A 27,956-nucleotide genomic window follows, 5' to 3' on the forward strand; every position below is an offset into this window, starting at 1 on the left:
AATAAATCACTTGCATAATAACTATGTACAATGGGCCTAACCATACCAATTCCAAAATAGTGCACACGTGCACCATTTTTGGCTTAGTGCATACATGTGCACTAAGCCAAAAATACTGACGGTACCTAGGCAGTATCATCCTCATCTTCATAGCCTTTACTCATACAAATCCACAAGGTCACAATCAAATTGGAATCACTCAAAAAAATAATACTAACATGTGGTAGCAATTGATTGGACTCACTCACTAGCAATTACTAACATGTGGTAGCAATTGATTGGTTCACTACCAATTACTATCATGTGAATACGAAATTGTTTGGACTCGCTCTTAACAAATCGACTCACACATATAGCACAAGCATAAACACAACCATCTAAATCCATACAAACATATATTTAGCAACAAGTATTAAATAGAATCACCCAATACTAAGCTAAATACAACAATGATACACTAGGCATCTCCAGTGCGCCATAGAGAGAGTACACATCGCATGCAACCTTCCCTTTTGCTTGGATTGCAACTGAACTCAATTGTGCGTATGCTGATATGAGCAGACAAGATTTGGATGAGCAGATAAGATTTGGATATAGACGGAAAAAAAAGCTTAGACATCTACCTAGCATCTTCAGTATGATGTTTCTTGAAGGTCATAAGATACTTGGCATATATATTCCCTGTTCTTGTAGTAGTATGTTGATGGTCAATGATTGAATTTGGAATAAGTTCCTCTTGTTCATCAATAATCAAAGGAGGTTCTTCACAAACTGGATGGGAAGGTAAGGGTCCTTTGAAAGGTCTAAGAAGACTAATGTGAATTGAGTTACCTTCCAATGTGATGGCAAATCTAATCTGGAATAAGTTTCTCTTATTCATCAACAATTAAAGGAGATTGTTCATAAACTTGATGGGAAGGTAAAGGTCCTTTGAAAGGTCTAAGAAGACTAGTGTGAAATGAGTTATGAATATTCCAATGTGATGGCAAATCTAATTGATATTAATCTTTTTAATTATTTTGAATAGTCCCATAAAACCTCAGTGCCAATTTCACAATTGGAAGTTTCTCTACGCTTTGTAAGCGTCTTTTGTGGATACAGATTGTTTTCAATGTGTTTCTTGATTCAAAAAGTAGAAGCTTGTTCCACTTCACTTCCTGAGTCCATCCATGGTGTGTGATCTTAGATAGGGTGAATTTTACGAAAAACCACCTTCCATGAGGAGTGGCTGAAGAATCTCAATGTGTGTGTCTAAAGAATCTCAATGTGACTTCTTCTCCCTATGATTTCCAAGAGCAATGGCTCTTTGAGGTATGCATTTTCTTCTTGTCATTACCTCTGTTGACCTATTTAATGGGTATTATTGTACGATTTGTTTACACACTAAACCATTCTCCAAAGTACCATGTTTTTTTGAAGATTACTTGAAATCATGTAGAATACATTTCAATTGTTTACTTGTATCTAGTCTAGTTATTCTTAAGAAAAGTAACGTTTCCAAGGTTTTACCCAACCTTCAAAAATAAACCCTCAGTGAAGTTATTGGGATTCTTGGGTACGTACCATGAGCTATTTTGGGAGGTGCACTCCATCAACCGACAAGCAAAGACTTCAAATCAAAGACTTTACATAGGACTTTTAGCTATGCTTGTTTATGGCTCAACTATTTTACATATACTGCCTCCAAACAGTACTAGCAACATCTCTCATTTTAATCACTTAGCAAGGCCTGATTGATTAATTTAAGGTCCACACCTCGCAATAAAGGTCTTTAACGCCCACTACATGTGCATAACTAGACATCCAAGCACTGTACTACAATAACCCTTCAAGAATGTAGTTTAGACTAGGATAAGGGACCTTGTCTTTTTCCATTCGTAGGATTTCAAACGCTTAGAGAGCCTTTTACAATCATATCCAAAACCACCCCCTTATCCTTGTCTTTTTCCATTCGTAGGATTTCAAACACTTAGAGAGCCTTTTACAATCATATCCAAAACCACCCTGAGGAGTTTTGAACCCACACCAAAGAAAACACCATCATTTAAAAATTTGTCCAAAATATTTTGAGTTCTATGTATTTTTTGCATTTTATGCTTGGCAAAATTTTCGAGTAAAGGCATGTCCTGCCTTTTACAAAGGCAGGCCATAAAGATGCATAGCCGTTACACTACTCCCCTTACTTTAGAAGCTACAAACAACAAATAAAAAAACAATTTCTGCATTCTGATATAAGGATATAAAATTTTTGTAAAGAATACTTGCATACAAAAGAAAGAAAGTCAAAGAGGCTGACAAACATGATCAATGCAGAGCCCCAACCTAAAATGTTACAAATAGCAAAAAGCAAAGGTATCATGCCGGGCACAAAATACACACAAAAAATAGTAATCAAGCACAAACTCTTTGCATTGGGATAATATCCACCTGGATGCATCCGAAGCACAGAAAATTCAGTCCCTTTATTTTCCTCCAACTTAACTTGATTGCCTTATGTAAATGATGATCCATGTAACTTTTTCATGCAGCAGCACCCTCTTTGGTCAAGATCACTCATAATTCTGCCAACATTGCCCCTTTGTGATGGCATGATGATCCTTACTTGGCCAACAAGGCCTTTAGCCACGTGCACGTACACAATAGAATATGGTGTAACACTGCGTTGTCTTTTAGAAGAAACAAAAGTTGAGCAGTAAAAGTCCCCTGAAAGCCTTCCAATCAGTCGGGAATCACCATTGAGGTTTTTGCTGCAAGCCGAGTCAGAGTGCGTTTATGGTACAGGTATCGCTTCTTTCGATAGCTTTGCAAAAACTCAACCACATTGATCTCTCCTGAAAGAAGCTGTTGATAGACGCGCTCTGATTCATCGTCTATCTTTGATGCAGCATCTAGAACAATTTATAAGGATGAGACTTTAAGCATACATACAGCAAGAGGCAATGATGCCAATAACCATAAACAAGAAGAAAAAGACAAGCCTGTCCCACAAACACCTCAAGACTTAGCTCAGATAGTTATTATGATGTTACCTTGAAGCCTCTCCAAGAGGACAGCAGGGGAGTAGACTGCCTTGACATTCCTTTCCCATTTCTGAACCTCATTAAACCTCTCTTGAGCTGCTGCGAGCTCTGTGGTCCTAATAATAGTGCACTGAAAAAAAAAATGGTCAGCCTAACAAAATATCGTTTTGAATGCACAACACACACACACACACACACCTGCACACACGCGTGCGCGCACGCACGCACACAGACACGCACACTCATAGGGGAGAGGGGATCCTTCATATCAGTCCAATCAGATGAGCTTTTGTCAAGGACTGTTTCCAATCTAGTGAGCTCTTGTGGACTGCAGCTCAGTTTACATGTGTCTGAATGCACACAAGTGTGGAGTGATAAACAGTCCTAAGAAGTGTCTTACTTTGTTTATGAGTTATACGGTTAAAGCTCTCCCCTACACCCCCGCCTAATGCGAGTCCGTCCTCCTCTCCTCTTAACACATTCCCCCTTGCACCTGCCTTTGCCCTAGGCCCGTCCTCCCTAGGTATTGCCAACAGACTTGTTATGTACCTAGCACTAACCCTTGGGGTTAGGGACTAAATTACTAATCCACTAGGGTTAAGGGAGCCCAAGAATAAGAAAAGCAAGCAGATTCAGGTGGCTAAGGTTCAGATTTAATAAATCCAAGGTTATTGGCTATTTATGATTGGATTGTTAATTATAGCAACAATAAGCACTATATAAGTGAGCCTTGGGGTATTATTGATTCATCATGGTTTGGACTTGGACCAAGAGGCTTACTCTCACCATGGACATGGCGGATCACAGGTAGTCTTGCCAAGGGGCCCTGTGGGCAGGCACTGGTGGTATGGGATGCCAAGGCTGAACCCTTAGCCCCTGGCTCAGGGGAGGTTTGCAGGCGCGAACCTATGGTTCGGTGATGAGCTTGCCTGTACCCCTTTTATTTGGTTTCTCTAATCTTGTTTATGCCTATGTATTAGGTGATCCTCGCGAGAAGTCCCTCAGAAGACCATTCAAGGAAAGAATAGGAGGGGGGGTGTTGGGTATTCGGAGCTTCGTATGTGTGAACCAACCCTTGTATGTGTTTATGTGTCCATGTATATGTGTGGCGGATGCATGTAGTACACCTGCCAATCCTCTCGTGATCTCATCAAGAGGGCTATGCGGGTCTAAAACGAACAAGCCATCAGATACTGCATCTCGATAAACCCCAATTGTCTCACGTGTAAACTGATATCTCGGGTACCTAGGTAGATGAGTGGCTGGCCCATCTCTCGGGGATCTACCTACTAGTGTGAAACTCAGGTATGCATGATCGGCTCCTATGCCGATGGGCCTACTGGAAATCGTGAAACCCCGCACATCAGGTATCAATGAAGGAGATCCCATCAAGTAGTCCACTGTGCTCGCTCCCCCTTTAGAGTTCCAGTGTGTGAGAGCATCTGATCCTTGCCATCTCGATAAGCCATTGTATATGACCAACCCATGTGCACTCCCGAGTGTGAGAAAATGCCTGCCATAATCTGTAATCTCCCCCTCATCCTGTGCTGATCTCTGCAACCCTACATCCCCCTGCCGTGATCTCCCGGTACATAGCCTCTTGAGTATCATACAACTCTGTCTGCTCTGTGCCTGTACGTGCATTAAAGTCTCCCAATAGTAATATGTCTCCCAATAGTAATATGTCTCCCATGCTGGCAAACCTCATGATATCATCATATAGTGGTATATAGGGCGACTCTCCTGATGGTGCAATGGGCTGGGGGAAAGTAGCATACCGCCACATATAGTTCGCAGAGCCCCTCTCTGCATATTCGGACCCACATGTACCTCGCATCTGCATCTCTATGTACCACATGTATTTTGTCACGAAGCTCCTCCCTGTAAAGTATTGCCACTCCTCTAGATCCTCTGGTACCTCCCACTGTGCGTGGCTGAGGGCGGAAAACTGATTTCCATCTATAACCCCGGACGTCAGGAAGCCTCTTGTTTGTGCACTGATGGGTCTCCGTATACCGCCCATTTTCCCATCTATAACCCCGGACGTCAGGAAGCCTCTTGTTTGGAGCACATAAGGGACAATAAGTTTTCCTAGTTAAACTTAACAAAGCTACTGAACCTAGTAAAGAAACAAATCTCTCTTGGCTCCAAGAATTCTTTAACATCTTTCCTGATGAGCTCATAGGGCTAACACCTCCTTGAGAAGTCAACATGTTGGATCAGGTCCCCATCCCCTCAGAACTTTTGTATGAGCTTTGAAATGATGTGCAAGCACACGCGGCATGTGTTCCTTCCGGTGTGCTATCTGTGCCGGTGTAAGATCCTCATCCAAATAAATCTTTTCCCCCTTAAGGGCCATCCTTTTGGAGAGGAAGGCCTTCTTCTTCTCCAAGTCACCAAACTTGATGATCAATATCTTCGCCCTAGTTTCATCTCTGCCTACTCGCCATGCTCCGGTAATGGGTACATCAGTGGCTCGAATTTTTGTTGCAAGAGCTTTTGCATCCTCTTGGGGATTTCCCTTATCTTCCCACCCAACTACACGTACATGTAAGGCACATGCCCGTCTCTTGGCTTCCTCTTCCAATGTAGCATTCATCACCTCTACTTTATTGACTGGTGTATCCTTTTGTTTTTTTACTACTTCAATCCATGGGTTGACTTCCTCAAATTGTTTCATTGTGGCACTGGCAATTTCAGCCCATGAATGCATTTCCTTCTCACCTGCAGCCACTTTTGCCTTACATGATTCCAAAGTGTTGTACATTTCTATGATGTCTTTTTCGCGGTCAGCCATACATGTCTTCAAAGTGCCTTCGTACGATGCAACTGTTGTGCCAATCTCTCGGAGCATGTTATCCTCTCCATTTCTGCATATCTCTTTTTTCATTTCCGTGTGCATCAAGGCTTGGGCTAATTCCATCTCAACCCGTACTTGGGCTTGCATTTCTCCCTTCAATTGGACATATATCTCTTCCTTCAGCGTTTCGTATATCACTTTCCTTTGGGCATGCATCTGCTCGGTCCATTCCTTTTCAAGCTCCTGTCGCATGTTGTTCATCTCTGTCCTTATGTGAAGCTGTAGCTTCTCATAAAGGGCCTCATCTCGTCGGGCCATCTTCGTAATCCTTTGTGAGCCAGGGGACATGATTCCTTCCCTCAGTCTTCTGCGGTAGGCATTTTGTGCCTTCGTGGGGGTGTGAAAGATTGTCTCACCGTCCTGTTCCCCCTCTAGGGGTTGAGACATGTTTTCCCCTACTAGTTGCTGCCTTGGGGGCCTGAGCAAGGGTGAGTGGGAAAAGGGCGCAGAACTGAACTAAGAACTGGCAATGCACCTTACTGGACAGTCCCTTCTGCGCTTTCTGCAACTACCTGCAAACCCAGGCGCCTCCTGCAGTCCTATTTGCCTACAGCCCTGCACCTTGCTGTATCTTCTGCCGCCCGACTGTACCTCCCAGCAGACAAAATGTATCTACCCTTGCAAAGAGAGCGAGAGAGAGGGGTAGCCAGCACAATCTATCAAAGAACCTGTCCAGTGGGTCGAGGACGGATGCTGGTTGCACAGACGAGAGCACGGCGGCTACCTCCAACTCGACCGCCACTGGCTGCGCAGACGAGAGCACGGCAGCTACCTCCAACTCGACCGCCACTGGTTGCGCAGACGAGAGCACGGTGGCTACCTCCAACTCGACCGCTGACGACGCAGTGCTCTAAGCACAGATGGCGACGGCGAACTCCAAGCATGAAATCTTACGCGGCGGCGGCGCAAAGATCCAAGCACAGACGATCCATGTTACCCGCGATTCAATGATGGCGATCCATGTTACTCAGCCTTGCGCTTCCTGCAGCTCAGCCCGCCAGCTTGCCCTTGCAGTCCTGCGCCCTGAGAGAGAGAGAGAGAGAGACTAGACACTAGAGCTTGAGCCGAGAGAGAGAGAGAGAGAGAGAGAGAGAGAGAGAGAGAGAGAGAGAGAGAGAGAGAGAGTTATATTATTATTATTATTAACCCTAAGCTCTCTATCAGAGCGTCTACGGAGGCCTCTTTCGCATCTTGGGGAGAGAGAGAGAGAGATAGAGAGAGAGAGAGAGAGAGAGAGAGAACAAAGCTCTTAGAGAGAGAGAGAGAGAGACAGACAGACTGTACACAGAGAGAGAGAGAGAAAGAGAGAGAGAGAGAGAGAGAGAGAGCAGGGAGAGAGAGAGAGAGAGATCTCCCGTAAGCAGGGTAGCAATAGCGCGGCGCTGAGCTCCTTCTTTCGTTCGGTTGTGCCACTCCACAGCTTCACCTGACAGGTGGTGCTGATTTAGGGTTTGCAGCTACTGGTTTAGGGTTTGCAGCTGCTGAATTACGGTTTGCAGGTGCTGAATTAGGGTTTTCAGGTGCTGCATTAGGGTTTGAGAGAACGGGTTTTCTTTGCTTTCGTACATGGATTTGGATGACCCGGCTGCTGCTGTTGGTGGCATGGCTGCCAATAGCCTTAACATGGATCTTATTGAGGAGATGATCGAGAAGGATGTGGGTTATGCTTCAGATGCCTCGGAGCAACAAAAACGTCAAAGGCTTGATGTTGATGCAAGCTACACTCCGATGAATGTTGGAGAGAATGCAGAGGAAAGTTCTCAGGTACCTCCTCCGGAGTTTGCACGTTTGCTGCAGATCACTGGTGAGCTTCTGCAAGAATATGTGAAGGCAAATAGCGTGCAAATGGCTGCAATAGATAATGGTGGTGTGGCTGATGTATGCATGGAGACTCCTTTGTTGCTACAACAGCTAGCAGATTTTCATGATCGTGCTGCTATCTTCTTCTTTACTAGGCATATTCCGTTGTTGCCTCGTCTTAGAGCATGGTTGGGCCGCTTGGTGTCGCCTGAGGCACTTGAGGAGATTTATGATGGTCCGAGAGGCTTTTATGAAATACTTTTTCGCACTTCGGAAGCCCGTAGGGTAGTCTTGGAGCAGGTGCCACTCGTTTTGTATGGGCAGTTGGTTCATGTGGTTCCGTGGAAGCCTATGGCAGAGTACCAAGATATGTTGCGCCAGGCTAGTGAAACAATTCCCACCAATGTTTTTGCGTGTTTTATCAGGTCTCATGCGAGGTATCGGTGATGTCTTGGTGGTGCCTCGAATGACATCTAGAAACCGAAATCGTCTATGCATGTTGTGGGATACTGGGAGACCTAGGCCGACACATTTGCGTGTCAATATGGCTGGGCTACAACCTTTAATGTATGAATTGAGGTGGGATACATTTGCTGGCCACTGTTTCAAATGTGGTGAGATGGGCCACTTTGTCTCCGAATGTCCTAAGAAAGAACAAGTTGTTGCTACCAAGGATATCGTTGATGGGCAGTTGCCTATGGAAGATGAGCATGATGCTCCTTTACATGATGCCCAGCACATGGATGTACATGTGGATGTTCAGAATGAGGTTGAGCAGCCATGGGTGGAAGTACGTGGTAAAAAGACAGGATTTGTTGCCCCGCGGGGGGATTTCTCAGATGCTGTTTAGCGGGGGCCTTTGCGTACTCATCAGGGGCCCTTACATATGCTCGTCGCCCTTTGGGTTCAGGTGCCCAGCAACAGACCAGGATTGAGAGGCCGGGAGGCCAACTTTCTCAGGGTACAGGGGCTCTTGGGGTGGATAGAGTAGAACGCTATCCTATTAGAAGTCGCTTAACAAAAGAAGCACAACAACGATTGCCTCTTGTGTTTGGTTCGAAGGGTGAGGTCATCTCGCCATGGGATGGTCATTACCCTTCGGCACGTGCTCGGGAACTCCAAGGGCAGTCTGAGATCACAAATACCATGTCTAAAAATGCAATGCTTCAAAAGGTTCGTGATTTGGCAGATTGTCCTGGGCCTAGTACACGGCCTTGTTGATTCCTTTTCTGGGAAGGCTTATGAAAATTGTACAATGGAATGTAAAGGGTATTTCTTCGCGCCAAAAGCAGTTCAGGCTTTGACGTATAACTTTTTGTCATGGTTGGGATGTTTTGTGTGCAGTTGAACATAAGCAGCATAAGTTGGCTGGCAAAGCCTATGTATATAAGGGGTTTCGTGTTTTCTACAGCGGACATCCTGCTTCGCAGTCAGGTGTTATGTTTGCTGTTCATTCGCAGTTTCAGCCTTCTCTTGTGATTCAAGATGTTCATGGAAGATTTCTAATGATACAGATTGTTTGGGATGATACGCCTTTATGGTTGTTAGGGGTGTATGCTCCAAATAATGCTCGTGCACGCCGTTTGCTGTGGAATGACTTGTGTGCTCTTTCAATCTCTCATCCTGGCTTTGTGATGGGAGACTTTAATATGTGTGTCTCCAGGGAGCAAGCCACGTCGCCTCATTCTGTAATGGATGGCTCGGAGAGAATGGCGTGGGAAGCTTTTGCAGCAAGGTCGCTAAAACAAGACATGTGGTCTTGGTTGCATCCAGATGAAAGGGGTTACACTTATGCCTCACAACAGTTTCGGGGCACTTATGCTAGATTGGATAGGATGTATATATTACATCAAGATCTCTTTTTGCCAGAGGTTCTTACTATGATGGTTGACCAACAGGTTTTCTCGGATCATTGGCCGCTTGTGTTTGAAATGGTCTATCATCCTGTGGATGCATATAAAGGCTTGTTGGGACGCTTGCCTGTGCGCTTAAATCACACTTTTTTGGAGCATGAAGTTTTTGATGTTTATATGCGTCAGTTGATACGACATTTCTCCACAAGAGTGTCCATGGCTGATTATCATGCTTGGCCAGTGTTCCTTACCAACACTCGGAAATTAGCGCGGCATTATGGTCTTGCTAATGCCTCTATACAAAAACAGTATGTGGCTCTTCTTGAGTCGCTTTTAAAGTTGTGGATGCCATAGAATGTTTACTGACTCTATGGATGTTGAAGTTGTGGATGCCATAGAATGGCTGAAAAAGGAGCTATCTAGGGTGCAGGAAGCACAATATGTTCGCTTTAAACTACTTGCACGTCTTGATGCTTTGCGGGATGCTAACTGTCAATCTCATCGCTTCTATGATAAGTTGCATCAAAAACATATGCGTGAGAATATTGTTAGGCTGATGGATTGCTCAGATTGTAGAGTGGTACAGCAACTGGCTCAAATCAGGGACTGTTTTTGGAGACACAAGATTGTGTTTTGATTCCTGTGCAAGTGTTTGCTAAGGAAGTTTGTGGAAAGATCTGGCGTTTTTCACACCCGCACCTTGGTATTTTGTAAAGCTTCTCAACCAATAAAGAAGTTCCTACGGGGGGCCGGCCGTCCAGCTCAGTGTTGTGTTTCTTTTAGTATTGTTTATTATCATTTCCGCTGCGTCTTCACATCTTTTGTTGGGCATCTGATCACAAAAGGATTGTTGCTATTTGTCAAGAGTCTCATGAAGTATAATAGTCATCTGCTCAAGAAGCTTGTCTGGATTAATACTCAACAAAGCTGACCTGTCCACATGATAGAGATGCTATCGAGCCCGGATTCCACCAAGATCTTTTCCTTCCCAAGTGTTGTTGTCAAGCCTACTTTGCTAGAAAGGTTGAGCTCTGATGCCAATGAAACCGGACGGGAAATTGGGAGCGATGGACAGACACTGGAATTGGATAAACTGTCAAAGCGATTGGCTGAAAAAGAAGCCTTATTGACACTCTATAGAAGGGACCCCTATGTTAATAGACTTATTCAAGGCAGAGTGGCTCGAGATCGAGGTGTTATGGACATCCTTGGGCATCTTGCTCAAGTATATGCAGAAAATCCCAGTAGGTATCTTTGGGAGAATGGGGATATCCAAGTCAATTCTGTTAACCAACATATCATTCCAGATCCTCCTCTACAGTACAGGAACCAACAACCAGAGGATTTAGACCGAAACTCCTGCTATGAAAAGAAGAGAGCTAGATCTTCTTCGATGACTCCTTCGGATAGGCACGAGGATTTGGAGAGGACTCTTGATCTTCCTCTGGGCTTGGAGGAAGTTCCTCAAAAGAGAACAAAACCAAGGCGCAGAGTTAAAAACAGTATTGGCTTCCAACTTGATCAGATTCTTGGTCCCCACAGTTTACAGGAAGCCCAAAAGCCATTACCATTTTCCCCTACTTGTGGATATTGTGGCCTCCATGGCCATGAGTCACATCACTGTGCAAAATTGATCATTTTGAGTGATTCAGAGGACAAGTATGCAGCCGAGTCTCAAGAGCTGTGAGATCATCTATTATCGAGGATTTTTTTGCTTTGTGGAGCAACTTTTTGTACATAAGGATAGTTTTTGGCATAGCTTGAGCCATACTTTTTGGGATCCTCCAATGATCATGCTCCCTTTTTGGTTAAGTACTATTTTTTTTGTAAGTTGTACTTCTTCTCTTCGGTTCAAGCAATCTATGTATATACTCCGAAATTTTCAAGCAAACTCACCCTCGCATGAAAGTGCAAGGAGCAAGTGTGTTCTTTTGAGTGTGTTTCAAGAAAGCAGAGATTTTTTTTTAGGCAACAACGTCTTGAGTTTTTCTAGAATGCATCTCTACTTTTCTTATGGCCGCAGCGCCTATAGCTAATTGTTGGTTCTGGAAAAGGTTTTTCTATGGTTTTGGTCTTGTGTATTGGAGACTCCTAGCAATATGGGATGCTAGAACTGTCGCCTACACAAGGATCTCATATGGGGGGTATTCTAGTGGTATGGGACGCTAGAATATATCGCATATGCGGTTACAAGATTATGAATTATTCATCAATATCATGGATTGGCCGATTCTAGTATGTGACTTGTTTTGAAACCAACATAGCAAGTATTCTACACTCGTATGGTTGGTCGAAGATATGCGTACTTGAAGTATAGTTGTAAAACAGAACATTAATTTAGGACTATTATGTGTGTTGTATGTGTGATTCCACGGCACTCTCTTATATCTGTGAAAAACCCTAGCACAGACATGAGTATTCTGCAACACACACACACACACACACACATATATGTATTTTTTTTGCATCAAGTAACAGCAAATATTCAAAACAAAAATCCCTTGGGTCCTCACCAAGTAAAATTTACACAACGCATGCTAGTAGCTGCAGACAAGATGTCGTCGCAGGAGCAGTAACCACCCTCTCACAGCAAAACAAGATGTACATTACCTGATTTCTGAGCTGGAAAATGTCTGATTCTTTCTCTAGATTTTGCTCTGCAGCCCACACTAGTAATTAGATAAAATTGATCACACACCAAAAGAGACACCTCACCTCATGTTTCAAATATTTTTAAATAAGAGTTACAACAGATTGCCCAGGACACAAGCCCTATAAAGCATCACTGATAAGAGAGAAGCTTACTTGCAAGTTCAACATTTCTGTTTCGCAGCTCAGTCCAGAGCTGTCACAAAATCAATAGCCAAGGAAGAGGTGTAAGCTTTGGTCCAATAATTATTGCAAGCATTCACATTCAAGAGCAAAACAAAGAAGATGTTACATCTCAAGCCAAAAACATGCTCAGCTTTAGAAATTTACTGAGTCAATCTGTCTGATTGAATCTAAAGATTGAAGAAATGAGGAATACGCATCTTGATCTGAAATCAATCTTTGAAGCTCTTCTGTACTGGAAACAAACAAAACATCCTAGATAAGTCTCTCTCTCTCTCTCTCTCACACACACACACACACACAAAAATAACATAAAGATATATCACAATAGTTTTGAACCATTGAGGCAACTTTTACAGCTTTGATGCCAGACTGAACCTCAAGCCACGAAAAACCAAAGTTATCTGAGCCAGTTCGCTTATCGGTTGCCACTATAAACATGCCATCTGCAAGTAGAAAGCTCACCTCTTATTCCTGAGAGCAAGGAATATATCAGAAGTGCTTGCTGCTGCAGTTTGTTGTGCAGGATATGGCCTGAAGTCATTATTCTGAATTGTTGCTGCAGTGCCTCCAGATGGAGCTACTTCCATTCCAGACTGTGTCATTGGATACCATGCCTGTGCTGGAAAAGGCAGATAAGAGCCATTCCTGGAGCAAAAAACATTCAAAAAGCATAGTAAACACTTCACTAGAGCCTTCAAAATGCTACATGCTTACTGCGTATGCATGCATTCCACTTCATAAATCATTCTGCTCAAGAAGATAGATATTTCGTGCATCTGTATTAGCCCATCACATCCTCTATAAAATCCTGTGATGTGACTAAGCGATCACGTGTTGTACTACACTCCTGCAAACAGCTCTGCTTTGATGAATGATAACAATTGCAGTCGTCTGGCCCAGTGAATACGTAAGGGCTACCATGTCCAAGCTTGTCTCAGGTCTGATATGCATATGTGTAGACCTTAGACCATGGCTTCAATCCCCAGCAGTTACCATGGGGGTAGAGCGCCATCTTGCCTTATTAAGAATGTGATCACAAATCAAGTTGGCATCCCTACCTTAATTTCTTAGACATGTCCACCTAAATACATCTATGCCAAGGAGCTCCTATCAATTTAGGGGTAGATCCTATCTTGCCATGAGTTGGGCTTGATGCTTTCGCATCCCCAAGGGTTATTATGAGAGCCATTCGGATTGATTTCTATCCAGAACAACAGGTGCAGAATCGGCAAATGAGTGTTGCACAAATATTGAGAAGGGAAGGCAAATAAATACTTACGAGTAAGGCCTGTACATGGCCGCAGGAACTGATTCCTGTACTCCTCTGAAATTCAAGCTTCGGAAATAGCACTTTGCGTGAACCGATGCAGGTTCGTCCTGCAAAATTTTAAACAGCGTCGGCGCGACCACATAGTTGGGCAGCGGGCTAACTTTTCTTTCACACGTCGGCGCGCGTCCGAACTCCACAATCTAGTCCATGAGATTATCGAGATGATTAGTGTGCACATGAATGGTACATGCTCATTAAGCCCTCCAAACCCAACTACATAGATTTTCTTTTAACCTCTACTTTAATCCATCATTGACATGCTTATTAGTCCTAGTTTTTTTTTTAACCAACAAGTGCAAGAATTAATTAAGAGAGACAAAATTTACAAAGCCTGGCTGGGAAACAGCACCACACATATAACAATTACAAAGCTCAAAATTCTTTATCGCATAGCTTCAATTCTGGATTGCAGAAGAGACACAAAACGAAAGGCCTCCTCCGTCTTCATTTGGAGGGCAAGTTGCTGAGCTTGTACCGGAATGCTTGGTTGAATTGGAGGTTCCCTAAGTACTGCATCTTGTGTGGTATACAACCTCATCTGTACCAAGTGGATGTCATAAATCTGCACATGAAAATCAGCAAACAAAATTCTCAGATTTGGAATCTGGTAAGCAGCCTCAAAAGCAGTCGCACATCTATCTTTCCAAATTAACCAGAGGAATTCAGCTCTAACTCCGGCCCAACACCGTGAGAGCACCCCAACCGAATCCCCTAGAAGTAGTTGTTTAGCATATGGCAGGCAGCCTAGAGCAAACCAAATCGGTGACAATATGTCATCTCTGACAATTTCTGAATAGATGCCCAATATCTTCAATGCTAAGTTTACATCTAGCACATACCCCATCTAAGAGTCCACATTTCCTACATTTGTCACCTGTCCAAATGGCTTTATGCATAATCAGCCACAATAACACATATTTCTTAGGCTGAATCTCTTTAGACCAAAGTGAGTGAAATTTGAAGTTCCAGTGGCGCCTGCCATAGAGGACAGACCATCTCTTGTTGAGAATCACATGTACAGGGGTAGAGGGTACAGCTTGCACACGAGGGGGGTGACAGAACGCTGTGCCTCCTCTCCAACATAAGCCTTTGAGGGAGATGGGCTCGGAGACTGATATCTGCCAAGCCGCATCTTCAGGAAAGATGCTGATACGATCTTGCACCAGCATCACTTCCCAAGGGAGGAGTGAGAATTTTAACAGCAGTTCATCATTAGTCATCCACCTATGGGAGGGAAAGTGCCACACATCAGCCCAAACTTTGATTCCCTTCTTGTGAATACGTAGAGCAGTACATATTGAAATGCTGGACACCGGAGGCACTGGACTAAGAGGAAACCACAGAGAGTCCGAAGCTCTGATAGAGAAGCTGTGTCTGCTTTCCCACACATCCCCTACCTTGTCACGATATTTGTTCCAAGCTTTCCATAAAGAACGAAGCAGCTCAGATCCTTTAGGTTTGACAGTTTCATGACCTATCAAGATAGTAATCCAAGGCAGATCCTTCCAGCCTGAGAAGTTTTCCAAGGAGAATTGGTCAAAGTTTCTGAATAGCAAACAGGAAGAGCATTCCTCTGGGTGAGAGACAGCTCTAATAATAGTCTTAATAGCAAGACGATCGGCCCTAGCGAGAATATCTACTACCCCCAATCCCCCTTTGTCCCTGGGAAGGCAGCAGAACTCCCATTTGACTTTGGCAGCTCCTCTCCTGAAAGGGTCTCCTGACCAAAGGAAGTTCCTACACAGCTTTTCAATTTCCTCCAACAGGTGAGGAAGAAAAGGACGTAAGCAGCTAAAAAATGATTAATTACCAGCACTCTGCCCGCTAACGAAAGCTGCATACCCATCCATCTATTCAGCTTGCCCCTGAATTTTTCAACTACCCAGTCCCACCTTTGCTTCAGGGTAACTCCGAAACCCATAGGAATGCCTAGCAACTGAAAAATTTCACCAGCCCGAATGCTCTGACAGCCCTGTTGAGTCAGCCAAAATGGGAGATTTCCTTCTACAGAGAACACGCCCGTTTTTGTATGATTGACCCTTGAGCCAGATGCTAAACAAAAGGTGTCCAGCACCTTCCAGAAGGTCAGGAGAGAATTCTGATCATTGATGAGCAAGGCGTTGGTGTCATCCGCAAACTGAGAGAGAATCTGAACACCATTTGAGCTAGGAAAGGGAATGCCTTGGATTAGCCCCAGTCTCTGGGATCTTTGCACCATACAATTCAAGCTATCCACAGCTATCACAAACAGCAGAGGAGCAAGAGGACAACCCTGTCTGACCGACCTGGCCAGGGGGAAAACATCTGACAATGAGTTATTTAGCGCCACTCTAGCTGAAGCGTTGCCAAATAGGGTTTTAACAAACTGGACCCCATCTTCTCCAGACTGAGTAATACAAAACTCCACTCCAGCCTGTCATATGCTTTGTCAAAATCAACTTTGGCAAAAATAAAGTCAATCCCTTTCTCCTGAGCATACTCTACTCCTTCCCAAATTGAAATTACAGCTTCGATAAGTCTTCTTCCACGAATGAATCCTTTCTGCTCTGCTGAGATGTGTTTCATTAAGCTGGGAGTGATCCTGCAGGCTATCACTTTGGCGAGCACTTTGTATACAGAATTCAGCATAGTCAGAGGCCTCCAGTTCTCTAGGAGATCCTTAGGACCTCGTTTGTGGATAAGTTTTATCACTCCCGTATTAATAATAGTGGGCAAGGCAGAGTACTTCATCGATTCTTCCCAAACCCTCTGAATGAAAGGGGTAATCCAATCTTTAAAGGCAAGGAAGAACTCCCCTGGCATACCATCCAGTCCAGGAGTTTTGTTTGGTTTCAAACTCTCTATGGCCATCTTAATTTCTGAGATTGAAATAGGTACATCAAGTTGCCTTGCCAGCTCTGTAGAGATGACATTATATCTAGCCTCCCAGACAGTGTCACGTGCCTTAGCCTTCAGCTCACTGGACTGTTCAGGTGTACACAGTTTTCCTCCTCAGTCCTAGCCGTGCCATCATTTGTGGACAGCAGAGGTACAAGATCCCTCACTTGTTTTTTCCTCAGGATCTTGAACATTTCTTTAGACGGGCGATCAATCCTACCAGCCCACCACTCTCTAAAGAACACCGTGGCATGCTTGAAGGCCAGTTCCTCAGATCTAATATGGGCCCTTAGCTTGGTGATCTCTTCTTGTTCCTCAGCTACAACATTGTTCTTGGCTTCAAGTTCCATAAGCTGGAGATAGATAGCTTCTCTCCTTTTCCTTCTAATGATAGTAACCTCTTTCCTAAAACCAATGAGAGCTTTTTGGGACTCCCTCAGAGCTTGAGACCAGGCCGCGGCAAGGGAGTGTGCTTTGCTGAATGCGTTCACCCAGATCTTCTTGAGTTCTTTTTGCACCACCTTAAGCTGAAAGAGGGAAGCGTCAGTGTGAAACCATGAGTTTCTAACTTTGGTGGCTTTGTCATCCAAGGTGACTACCAGAGGATAATGATCCGACAAGCAAGAGGAAAATTTAGGTTTGGACTTGACCCTGGAGTAGATGTTGGCTAAATCCGAAGAGATGTAACATCTGTCTAGCCTTGCCTTCCTGGCGTTATCGCCAGAGGAGTAGTTCTGCCAAGTGAACTCAGCTTCCTCTCCTACATCCCACAAAGAAAAGAGCTCTTTGACTTGGACCCAATTCTCTTTCTCTAGTCCTTTGATTACTTGTCCCAGGCCTTTGTATCTATCCGCTAAGGACTCCACCATGTTGAAATCTCCTACAATGACTACTGGGCCATCCAATGCTTTGAGCTCACTCCACAAATTAGCTCTATCAGCAGCAGCACCCCCTGCATAGACGGAGCAAATCTGAAACTTAACTGGTTTATCTATCTTGGCTGATATCCAGTTAAAGCCCCCAACAACCGAGCTAGGGGAGACATCCCAATTAGCAGGCACACCTAAAACAGCACCTCCAGAACCTCTAGAATGAGACGAAGAGAACCATCTATGATCCTCAGAGGCCTCCTTAAGACGGCTAGAAAGATCGTTGCCATTGGTTTTGACCTCCTGGAGAGCTATTATCTCCGATTTGTTAGAGCGGAACCACTGTTTCAGCTTCCTGGCTTTGATGGGGTCTGAAAGCCCCTTGATGTTCCACGAGACAATCCTCATTTATGGGACTTCTTATTGGATTTCTTGGACTGAACTCTGATGGGCGAAGCTTGTGAAGCAGCTTGCATAGGTCTTTTGTGGTCTTTGTGGATCTCCATAGGAGTGGAAAGCCCAGCCCCCTCCACCTGTGCTTCCTTGCCTTTATAAGTAGAGGTGTCTCCCGCCAGAACATTAGCATTCAGTTCTCGCATTGCAAATTGATCATTTTCATTGACCTGATCTTCCAGCGATTTGCCCACCTCTGCTTCTTCATCAGAGCCCGAGAGAAGAGACTCATCAACCTCAGATTCAACCCACTCCGGCAGAGAGGCAAGGAGGGCAAACTTTTTAACAGATTTAGCCCTAGTCTTAGAAGCGTCCTGCCAGGTTTCTTTGGTCGCCCTCTTAGGGGGGGTGGCTCTAGCTGCTTTAGGGGCTTGCTGGAGAGGGGTGGCATCTGGAGAAGCAGGGGAAGGGGCGTTGAGACGGGGGTAAGTCGAGGACAGTTTCTGACGAAGTGCCCAGTGGCACCACAGTGAAAACAGGCGGATGGGAGATATTTGTACACTATGGCTTGCTCAAAGTGTTCACCATCGTCAGTGAAGATATCAATCGCTAAGGGGAGAACTAGCGAAATGTCCATTTCTATGAGAACTTGAGGGTGCCAAGAAGGCACATAGTCCGAGCGGGGTTTTCCTCCCAGGACTTTCCCCAGTTTCGAACCAATGACTCCTAGGTGATTATGGTAATGGAGGGGCAGATTAGGGAACTCGACCCAGACAGGGTAGTTAACCAAGGCAAAGGCTTCAGGATTGAAATCTTTGTTCCAGCGAAAAAGGCTGAGGGGGGAATTACGGATGAGCCACTGGCCTCTGTTGAGGACATCAAACGCCATATGCGGGAGCTTGAAAACGAACAGATAGTGGTTTTTGGGAAGGGCCTGGATGGTCTCCACTTCAGCACCAATCGCACCCCACTGGAGTCGAATCCAGCTTCTGATAGACTCTGCTGGGGGTCTAGGACCCGCCAGCAAACCGATAAGGGCCCTATTCTCCAGATCATGCTGTATTCTTCGGATTTGAGAAGAAGGAAGGGTGACTGAGGGCTTACCTCCAATATGTGTATCTACTCCAGCAACACCAGCGACCCCATTATTACAGAGACGGTCAGATGACGAAGGACCTTGGACATCCGTCAACGAAGGAGGGAGATTCAGGGCTGGGCCGGCAACAACCCCATGTGCCTTGAGAGCGGATTCCATGGGCAGGCCATGGAAGGCTTCGTGAGCTGCCTGAGGAGGAGACGGGATGCACGAAGGAGAAGGAGCAGTGCCGATGAGGTCGACCGGATGAGACGGTGCATTGAATTGAAGTAGCGAAGGCGCATGCAGCTGCCACGCGTTAGGCTGAGGGAAGCCTGACGCGGCGGCCATGCAGACTGCCTCGGCCCCGACGGAACGATTGATTGGACTGATGGTTGAGAGCTTCTGATTAATAAGCTGTTAATCCTCTGCGTAAATACGGATTAACTACCGCTAATGACGAATAGCACCTGCCAAAACCATTGAGACGAAGCAAGGACACTTGTTAAAAGTATCTTTCCTTTAGTCCTAGTATTACTTGCACTGGGAATAGATTGGTCTTATTGTTTATTTTGAGTAATTAGTTACATTGTCACTTGTGATAGGAAGAACACTACTACATTGTCACTTGATAGGAGAAAGAATAACTTCATCAAGTATGACATGAGCAACCTTAGGATCAATGGCTAATATTTATGTGCAGACAATTGAGCATAGATAGTTAGAAACATTATAAAAATGTAATTATGAATAATATATGTGCATTAATAACCTCGAATTGCCTCATATAGCTTGAAAAATAATGAAGAGTGTATAACAAGAAAACAACACAAATATAACACTCACACTACTGTAATGAGTTAAAATTATTAAGGTGTAGGATAGCAAAAAAAGAAGTTCAAGCATGAATGATTTTCTTTTTTCTTTGGGGGTATGTGCGTGCGTGCGTGAGTGCATGCGTGCGTGAGTGCGTGCGTGCATGTGTGTGTGTGTGTGTGTGTGTGTGTTTTGACGAGGGGTCTAAATCCATGTGGGAGTTCTCTTGGATCAAGCTTATATCCCCCCTTGTTAAGTCCTCACTAATATCTATGTCATATTACAAGAAGGTGATGAGAAGTTAAAAGTGTGCGAAGGGGCCCTCAGAGTCTCACTCGCCAAATGAGGCCAACTGCGATACATGCTCCACAAGTTGCTTCACTTTATCATTTGGCACATTTACTTGTGGCTTTTGTTGTTGAGTCAACTGATGTTTGAATGCTACAATAGAAGAGCTATGATTACGACTTCACGAGTTTCTCATACCTAGAGAAGAGAGGCATGTTAAAGTCATGGGATTGCCTTGTCATTCAAGTTGGAGCAAAGCCTTTTAAAGAAGCTCTTCTTTTGTTTGCACTTCTGCCTTCACCTCATGGAGAGAGTCTATTAAATGAGCCACTACTTGTTGATGGCTACAAATGGCTAACTCTTATTGTTCTTTGCCCTTCTGTGTCTTTGCATGGAGAGAATGGACTGTGTGTTCCCACTACAACATATAATCCATAAGCACATGGCTGAACATCCATCAACATGAGCATGGAAAGATAAAGAAATCTCATTATGCTGAGAATAAGAAACCATAGCATGGATAGGCAAAAGCCCCATCATGTATAAAAACATCATGAAGATCATCATAGACCACAATGGCATCATGAAAATCAGCAACATGTGAATCATCATCACATAAAAGACCAACATGAAGATCACTATCATGTGAATCATCATAGCATAAAAGACTAGCATGAACATCACTATCCTAAGACATGTTCGGGGGGCCAATAAGCTAGTCTAGGCTAATTTCCTAGCCTAAGTATACATCACCAGCATTACACAAGTCGTAAGCTCAATGTTTGACTATCTTCCTACATTTATACAAGTCATAAGGTCAAAGATTTCCTATAATCATTTTACATGAAGCACATTACACGGTACAAAAATATGGCTTGAAGAAGTTACCATGCATGGAGTAATGTTAGCCCAATGTGGTTAACATACCCCCTCCCTAATCATGGTTCCATCCTAGTGAAGCTCCATGGGAGGCTAGTGGTAAAAGCCGTTGAAGTTCCAGTATAAGTCAAACCGGGACTTTGGGTATTGGGTGGTTCAATGGAAGTCTTTATAGGATGTCCAAAACACAGTCTCAAACATATCCTCAAAAGTGAGCATGCGCCAGCCTTGCATCCACTGTACTCATTTGTAGTAGCCGAGTATTTGGAAAAGTGTGGGACCCTTGTTGATGTTGACGACCATGCCTTGATAACCCTCATCGAATGCGTGCCATTTTGGGAATTCCACCAAAAGTACAATGATGCGCCTAAAAAAGCGAAAGGTGGCCACCATATCTAGGTCTAGCATAGCATTGTAATCCTAGATGAACTTGTGCATGGTGCGAAGCTTCAATGAGGATAAGGGGTGTTCAGGGCAGAGGGATCCATGGGAAGGAAAATTGCATCTTTGGATTCCTCTCTAGCTCCTGCTCAAAAAGGTCCCAAGCCCACTTGTGTTCAATTGGAAAGTAAAGTGGGTTGATAATTCGGAGATACCGTGGGGCATAGAAATACACCTTCCTATATTTAGCCTTCAAAAGATACAAACGTTGCCACTAGGTTGTTTACCCATAAGATCATGCGTGATTGGGGCTACACTAGCCTATGGTCGCTTATATCCTCCCCTGTTGTTGCTAGAACTTCTACTCCAGACAGAACTTGATGAGGTTAATCTCCACGCGATTAGTGATCATTCTATTAGTGTTGGGGGTACTGCCTTGGCATTACCTTTGGTCTATTCTAATGACACAATTGATCTCTCTCCCGTCACAAGATCGTGTTAGTTGGAAAGTAAAGCGGGCTGATAATTCAGAGATACCATGGGGCATAGTGGTATACCTTCCAATATCTGGCCTTCAAAAGATACAAAAGTTGCCACACAGGTTCTTTGCCCATAAGATCATGTGTGATTGGGGCTGCACTAGCCTATGGTCGCTTATATCCTCCCCTATTTGGTGGAACTTCTACTCCAGATAGAACTTGATGAGGTTAATGTTCAGTCGATCAGTGATCCTATTAGCGTTGGGGGTAGTGTCTGAGCTTTATCTTTGGTCCAATATTCTGACGACACAATCCATGTCTCTCTCGTCAGAGGAACATGCTAGTTGGGTAGCCAAGTGGAAGCATTTGTTAATGTTCTTTGACGAGGGCTTCAGGGATCTCACCCTCTTCCCAAACCTACAGTGGGTGATGAGAGTAGAGGATGTTGAGGGCTAGAAGGCAAGAAAAAAATTGGCAATAGTTTGGCTTGGTGTAGAGGAGATAGTGGGAAATGATAGGGGGCCCCTTGTTTATATATTGTTTTACTTGGGAACATATGTATGCAATGGATACATATGTTCACTATAGCCATTCTTAGGAACGTACAGCATACGTGCACAAGCCATTCTTAGGAACGTATATATGGCATATGTGCATTCAAAGCTCCAAATGTGCGTGCTAACGTGTGAACATACATGTGCATAATTGGAAACATGCATGCATAGATGGGAACGTGCAAGTGCAGAAGTGAACGTGCATGGGAGAAGTGAATGTGCATATGTAGATGGAAATGTGTGGTAGAAGTGTGTGCATATGCATCTTGTCCTTTATTTTTTTTATTTTTTTTAAGGAATACCTGAGGTGTTGGTATTCTGATCAGTTGCCAATCAAGGCGATGGGCCATACCATGTCCATGGTGTTCACCCACCATGTCTAGGTGTTCACTCACCATGGGCACCCCATCCAAAGATGTATTGACAAGGCCAATGATTAGAGAACCAAATGTGGGAGGGCATTCAAGTTGACTCTCCATTTGGCAACAAACATCAATCTTCTATTTTTGGGTTCTTCACACTGCTTTCTTCGACTCTTTTTTTACTTTCTTCTATTATTTTCAATTAGATTTTCTAATGAGTGCCCTTCTTCACCTAGCAAGGCTAAGGTACCTATTTTTGGCCCACATGGCGAGGTTTGTGAGGGAGGCTAGAGGTGGTAGGGGATATGGTGGTGCAAGGCTCTCAACTATATAAGAGGTGGCTGAGTGCGAGGTGGAAGGAGTATCATGTCAAAGGTATGTTTGCAGATGAACCTGGGGCTCCATGAATTGGGCAATTTTTTCCTTGTCTTTTGCAAGGTTTGCGCCAAGGATTTCCATCTTACTGGGAACCTTGGGTTACCATTGCCATCGCTCCTTGGTGATTTTTGTTGTGACAGAAGAGGTTGGGATAGCTGTGGTGTGACCTTAGGGACCCAAATGTTTTTGTTATCTGCATAATACCCTTGGGCCAGTAGAAGCATGTCAGGCACACCTACCATCTTTGTGAATCACATTGTCATGGAGGTCGGCTTGCTCAACGGGGTATCGTGAATTATGCTACTTTGGGTGGCTATAGTTGTCTCTGCCTAACATAGTAGCCATGGGCACAATTGTCTTTGCTTGGCATAGTAGCCCTGGAGGCAAAGTTGTCTTTACTTGGCATAGTAGCCATGGGCCTCCAATAACTCTCTTTTGACGAATCATGTTTTTGGTATGAGGTTGAGGTTTGATGTTTAGATATGTGGTTCAGCTGTGGCCTAGCTCTCCCTTCTCGTGGAAACATTGGTGCTGGTGGGGAGACAGACGAGCGGTCCAAATTTTGCAAGGTTAGATGTGTTAGTTAGTAGGAGTGATGTTGGTTGGGTTAGTTTTTGGGAGGCCACTTGCATCGAGAGGAGTACTCAATTGGCAAAGGTTAATCTTGCATAGGCAAGGCTTTTATCGAAGCTTGGTGACTCACCCTTGCAATCAAGGATGGGAGAGGCCTCTTTTTAAGCGGCTTAACTGGGGTGTGGGGTACCTTTGGATATTCCATGGGTGCCAGGACTTCTTTGATCGGAGAATGGTTCTCTAGTGTTGAAGCTAGAGAACCATTCTTTGATCGGAGAATGGTTCTATAGTGTTGAAGCTAGAGAATTGGGCTCCTCATTCATTCATAAGGGCTGCTACATGTCCAATAGTGAGTTTTTGCAAGGTAGTAGTTTAGGAGTCCCAATATATTTAGCATCGATTGTGGCCCATCCATCCTCGTCCAAGAAGCACTTCTTCACACATGATGGTATCTGCAAGCGTAATATAGAGATTCCCTTCTAAGAGGTTATTCTCAATGTAAAAATGTAGCAGTAGTGAATGATCCTATGCATGGGTTTTGACAGTGTCTACTCCTTCAACTCGCACATTTGTGGGTGTCAACAATGGTCGTTATAGCACACACTAAGTTGCACGGGAAATTAGGTTATGGCTTGGACCCGTGTCACAAAATGAGGGAATGCTAGCACCTCGAAATTCGTTGCGTGGAGGGGGTAGGGATCTTTCAAGTGGAGTACTAGGGCGATTAAGTATCCAGCTAGTCTGATGGGCTCTTATGAGTTTGCTTTTTTGTATGTGTCCAATAGTACTCTTTATTTTGTTTTTTGTGTTTTTTTTGCACCTTTACAATGGGACATAGTCAGAGTACTTGAATGAGTAGACTAGCACGGAATACTTAATGACCAAGAGGAGTTAGTAAAACAATGGGGTTAGTAAGCAAGTGGCGAGGGGGGGATTCTGGAGGGACAAGGAGGCAACATGCATGGAGAACATGCATGGAGACTGCTTGTGCTTTGAGATGGTGGATGTCAATGGCAATGTTCATGAGGTTCTAGCATCTTTGTTAAGACACTATGAGATTGGTATCTTGGCTCCCATCGATGTTGAGTCATCAGGTTGCAGTGCTCTCTCTTTTTCTTTTTATGCTTGGTATCTTGGCTCCCATCGATGTTGAGGATGCATAAGTATGAGATTGGTATCTTGGCTCCCATCGATGTTGAGTCATCAGGTTGCAGTGCTCTCTCTTTTTCTTTTTATGCTTTGTCTTCTTATATCATTGGAGCTCTCGGATCTTGTGTTGATAGGAGTGGTAATCGATGTCGAGGATGCATAAGTGTTGAGTCGAAGAAGAAGTTTTGGGTAGGATTGATAAGACATGAAGTGCAACTATTCAGGTGCAGTAGGGGTGATTAAGAAGATCCAGGTGATGGGTCGTCGTACCATGGACTAGGCTTGCCCCACCATGGTTCCCCCATCTAGAGATGTACTTGGATGGCTGTTGTTGTTGATGATGAAGCTTTATGCGGTGTGTGCACATAGGGCAGAGTCCAGTCAGCTTTGAAGGTGTTGTGCATGGGCGAGGGCAAAAGTTATGCCCGTGGTCCTAATAACCTAGTTCTTAATCACCTAGAGACTCCTTTGTTTTTGACATGTGTTTATTGGTCAACACCTTTAAAAAGGGTTTTGTACTGAGTGGCCCATGTGGCTAGAGTTGTGAGCTTATCTTTGAGTTTATCTTTGAGTGGTTGGATAAGCTCAGCCATGTGTAGCACTGCCCCTTGGTTTGGTGACGAAGTCGAGGGGTGGGGTGGAGCTTTGTGGATGAAAGGGTTGGGGGAATTGAGCTTTGGAGTGCCCATGGGTTGGGTGTGGGCAAGTCCGGAGAATTTTGTCGAGGAGGAGGGGACTTCCTCCTCGTTGGTTGCTAAACCACCTTTATCGATTGTATAGGTACTGGCATAGTGGGTGTGGTTTGGGTGAACTACTGAGAGGCATATGCCTTGGGAGTCAAATGATGGAATTTCTATCAGGCTTCTAAGAGACATTTGGGCACCCAATGCTACCGAGTGATGAAGGTTTGTGGTTTGGCAAGGCTTCTAGCTTGTTTGTCAAAGAGGCTTTCTACTATGGGGTGGTTGTCGATGCGGAGGAGAGGTGTTTGATTGTGGCTTGGGAAGCCACAAGTGTGCGTTGCCTTCATGGAAGTCTTGTGCTTTGGGCACATTGGTAGGCACCCATCGTTGTTGGTGGCTTCGTTGTGCTTGGGGTTGCCAAACCCATGGTTGTGGGACCTTCTGTTGTGGCTTGCTGGGGAGTTGTTATGGGGAATGAGCACAAGTGGCATCCTTGGGTAGCCAGAGGCGAGGGCTGCCTTCATAGTAGCCTTGTGCTACAGGTGGTTGGGGACGAGCCAACATTGAAGCTTGAGCTTAGGGCCGATTTTTGTTAGCTTAGTTGGCTTTTTGTGCTTGGGTTTTAGAGATGGCCATTTGGGAATCCATAGTTTTGTGTAGCCATCATAGAATCCCTGAGTGGCTAGAAGATTCTTGGGCACCCACCATTGATTGTCATGATAAAGATATGAGGTCAGGGTGCTTGTAATGTGGGTGGTCGAGGATGTAGAGTTGAGGGTCAATGTCAATAATGAGGCTTGATTTTCATTGGTGGGGATGGTGTTGACAATGGCCGATCGACCGGTTTTGGTGAGTCATGGGGTGGGGGAATAGGGGAGACTATCGGTGATGAGGAGGGGGCATGAGGGGAAAGGGCAGTCGAGAGTGAGGGTGTGTGGAGGATTTCCTCTTGGGAACAAAAGAGGATAGTGGCCTTTTTGCCATTGATTTCCATGGTGGCCGTTTCTTCACGCCAATTTATTTGGTGGTGAGTGGCATCAATCCACTCTTTTCCAATGATAATATTGCCTTGGAGTGCTCTTGCATCTATAACATGAAATCTACTCTCCAACTGGGTATTTCCACTAAATATTTTAGGAACGAAACACCCAACACTCATTAAATGCATTTCATGTGAAATTGAATATAAGTGTTTTCTTTTGTTAGTGTGGGTTTTCAAAGAGCTTTCCATGCCTCCAAGAATATGAGATTGGTGCAGACCATAGGATATATGTGGGCTTGCCACCATTGTAGACCATTCTCGGTCGGGAGTCCAATCCATACTCTTGGTGGGTTGAGTTTTGGTGATAGTTCAGGGGCACTGGAAGACTTACTAGTTATTGTGGGGGGTGAGGGGTGCCCTTTGTGTAAATCTATCCACAAAGGGTACCCTCACCCCCCACAATAACTGGTAAGTCTTCCACTGCCCTTGAATTGGAAGACTTACCAGTTATTGTGGGGGGTGAGGGATACCCTTTGTCGTCGAATCTGACCCTTTGGGGAAATCTATCCAAACCCGAAGGGTGGTTGTTTCAGCAGGTAGTGGAGCAATACTTACACGTAGGGTGTTAGGCAAGGCAATGGCTTTATAGGGTTCGGTCTGGCCATTTGGAAGCACAAATTGTGTGTCAGGTTTGCAACTTACGAGGGTGTCAAGTGTAGCAAGGATTTTAAGCCAATCATGGGGTCACCTCCTTCATCACTGTTGACAGAAGCGACCGTGCATGGCACCCGCATGTCATAAGGACTTGATGATAACAAGCCTCGCAAATTAAGAGATCATTGGTCCTGGCAGTGGTAATAGAGTCTTCAGCAAGGGGAGATTTGGCCATGGGATGTGAGTGCCAGGTATATAAATTGACCTTAAGCGTTTGAGGCTGTTTGCAGAGGTAGACATGATGCAGGTCCCATCCATGGATTAGTCGGGTTTGTCTCTCATGAAGGGTCGACCCAAGACGGCATCATAGGAAGCATTATGAAAGTGCATGACCACAAATGTGAGGTGGAATGTCATGTCACAGACTTTGACCTTGAGGTCATGCACTAGGCCCAGGGGTTTTGCTGCAGAGTTCCCATCCCCGCAAGTTTGATCACCAGTTTGGTGAGATCAAGGCATGGTTGGCCCCAGGTTTCCCAACATGTTTGTGTAAGGATGCTTATACCAGCACCTCATCTAGGAGGACGCCTTTGACCACATGTCCGTTATAGGAAATGGGCAATGTTGCATTTGTGTCATCACCTTCAAAGTATTGTCCGTGTGCATTGACATGAATTGTTGGTGCATATTTGTGTTGTGGGCGGTGGTGATGGAGTAGTAAGTCTAGATGATGGGGCTTAGATTCATCTAAGGAATTTGAAGCTTCCTCCTCCACATAATCTTGTAGTTTGTGTTCCATCCAATCCCCAAGGTCATTTCATAAATTTAGACTACCTTTTAACAAGGTTCCAATGGGCATGTGGATT

The 27,956-nt window shown here is 44.6% G+C and overlaps 1 protein-coding gene across 2 annotated transcripts; it reads right to left on the reverse strand.

Moving 5' to 3' along the window:
• Window positions 1-2,208: 2,208 nt before the first annotated feature.
• Window positions 2,209-13,949, reverse strand: LOC147607725 (vacuolar protein-sorting-associated protein 37 homolog 1-like). 2 transcript variants are annotated; one of them, XM_086790614.1, is made up of 8 exons: window positions 13,833-13,949; window positions 13,648-13,758; window positions 12,831-13,013; window positions 12,513-12,600; window positions 12,339-12,378; window positions 12,144-12,190; window positions 3,030-3,150; window positions 2,209-2,888 (listed from the first exon to the last, which is right to left on the reverse strand). In XM_086790614.1, exons 1-8 carry the CDS (start codon window positions 13,874-13,876, stop codon window positions 2,719-2,721), a joined length of 804 nt encoding a protein of 267 aa, XP_086646740.1. In that variant the 5' UTR covers window positions 13,877-13,949; the 3' UTR covers window positions 2,209-2,718. The 2 variants fall into 2 exon arrangements, with proteins under 2 accessions (XP_086646740.1, XP_086646741.1); XM_086790615.1 differs by lacking the exon at window positions 13,833-13,949 and having other exon boundaries at window positions 12,513-12,595; window positions 13,648-13,763.
• Between the last annotated feature and the right edge of the window lie 14,007 nt (window positions 13,950-27,956).

Source organism: Cibotium barometz, chromosome 55 (genome assembly GCF_041138505.1).
Source record: "Cibotium barometz isolate CiBa-2024 chromosome 55, ASM4113850v1, whole genome shotgun sequence".
NCBI classification, from domain to species: domain Eukaryota; kingdom Viridiplantae; phylum Streptophyta; class Polypodiopsida; order Cyatheales; family Cibotiaceae; genus Cibotium; species Cibotium barometz.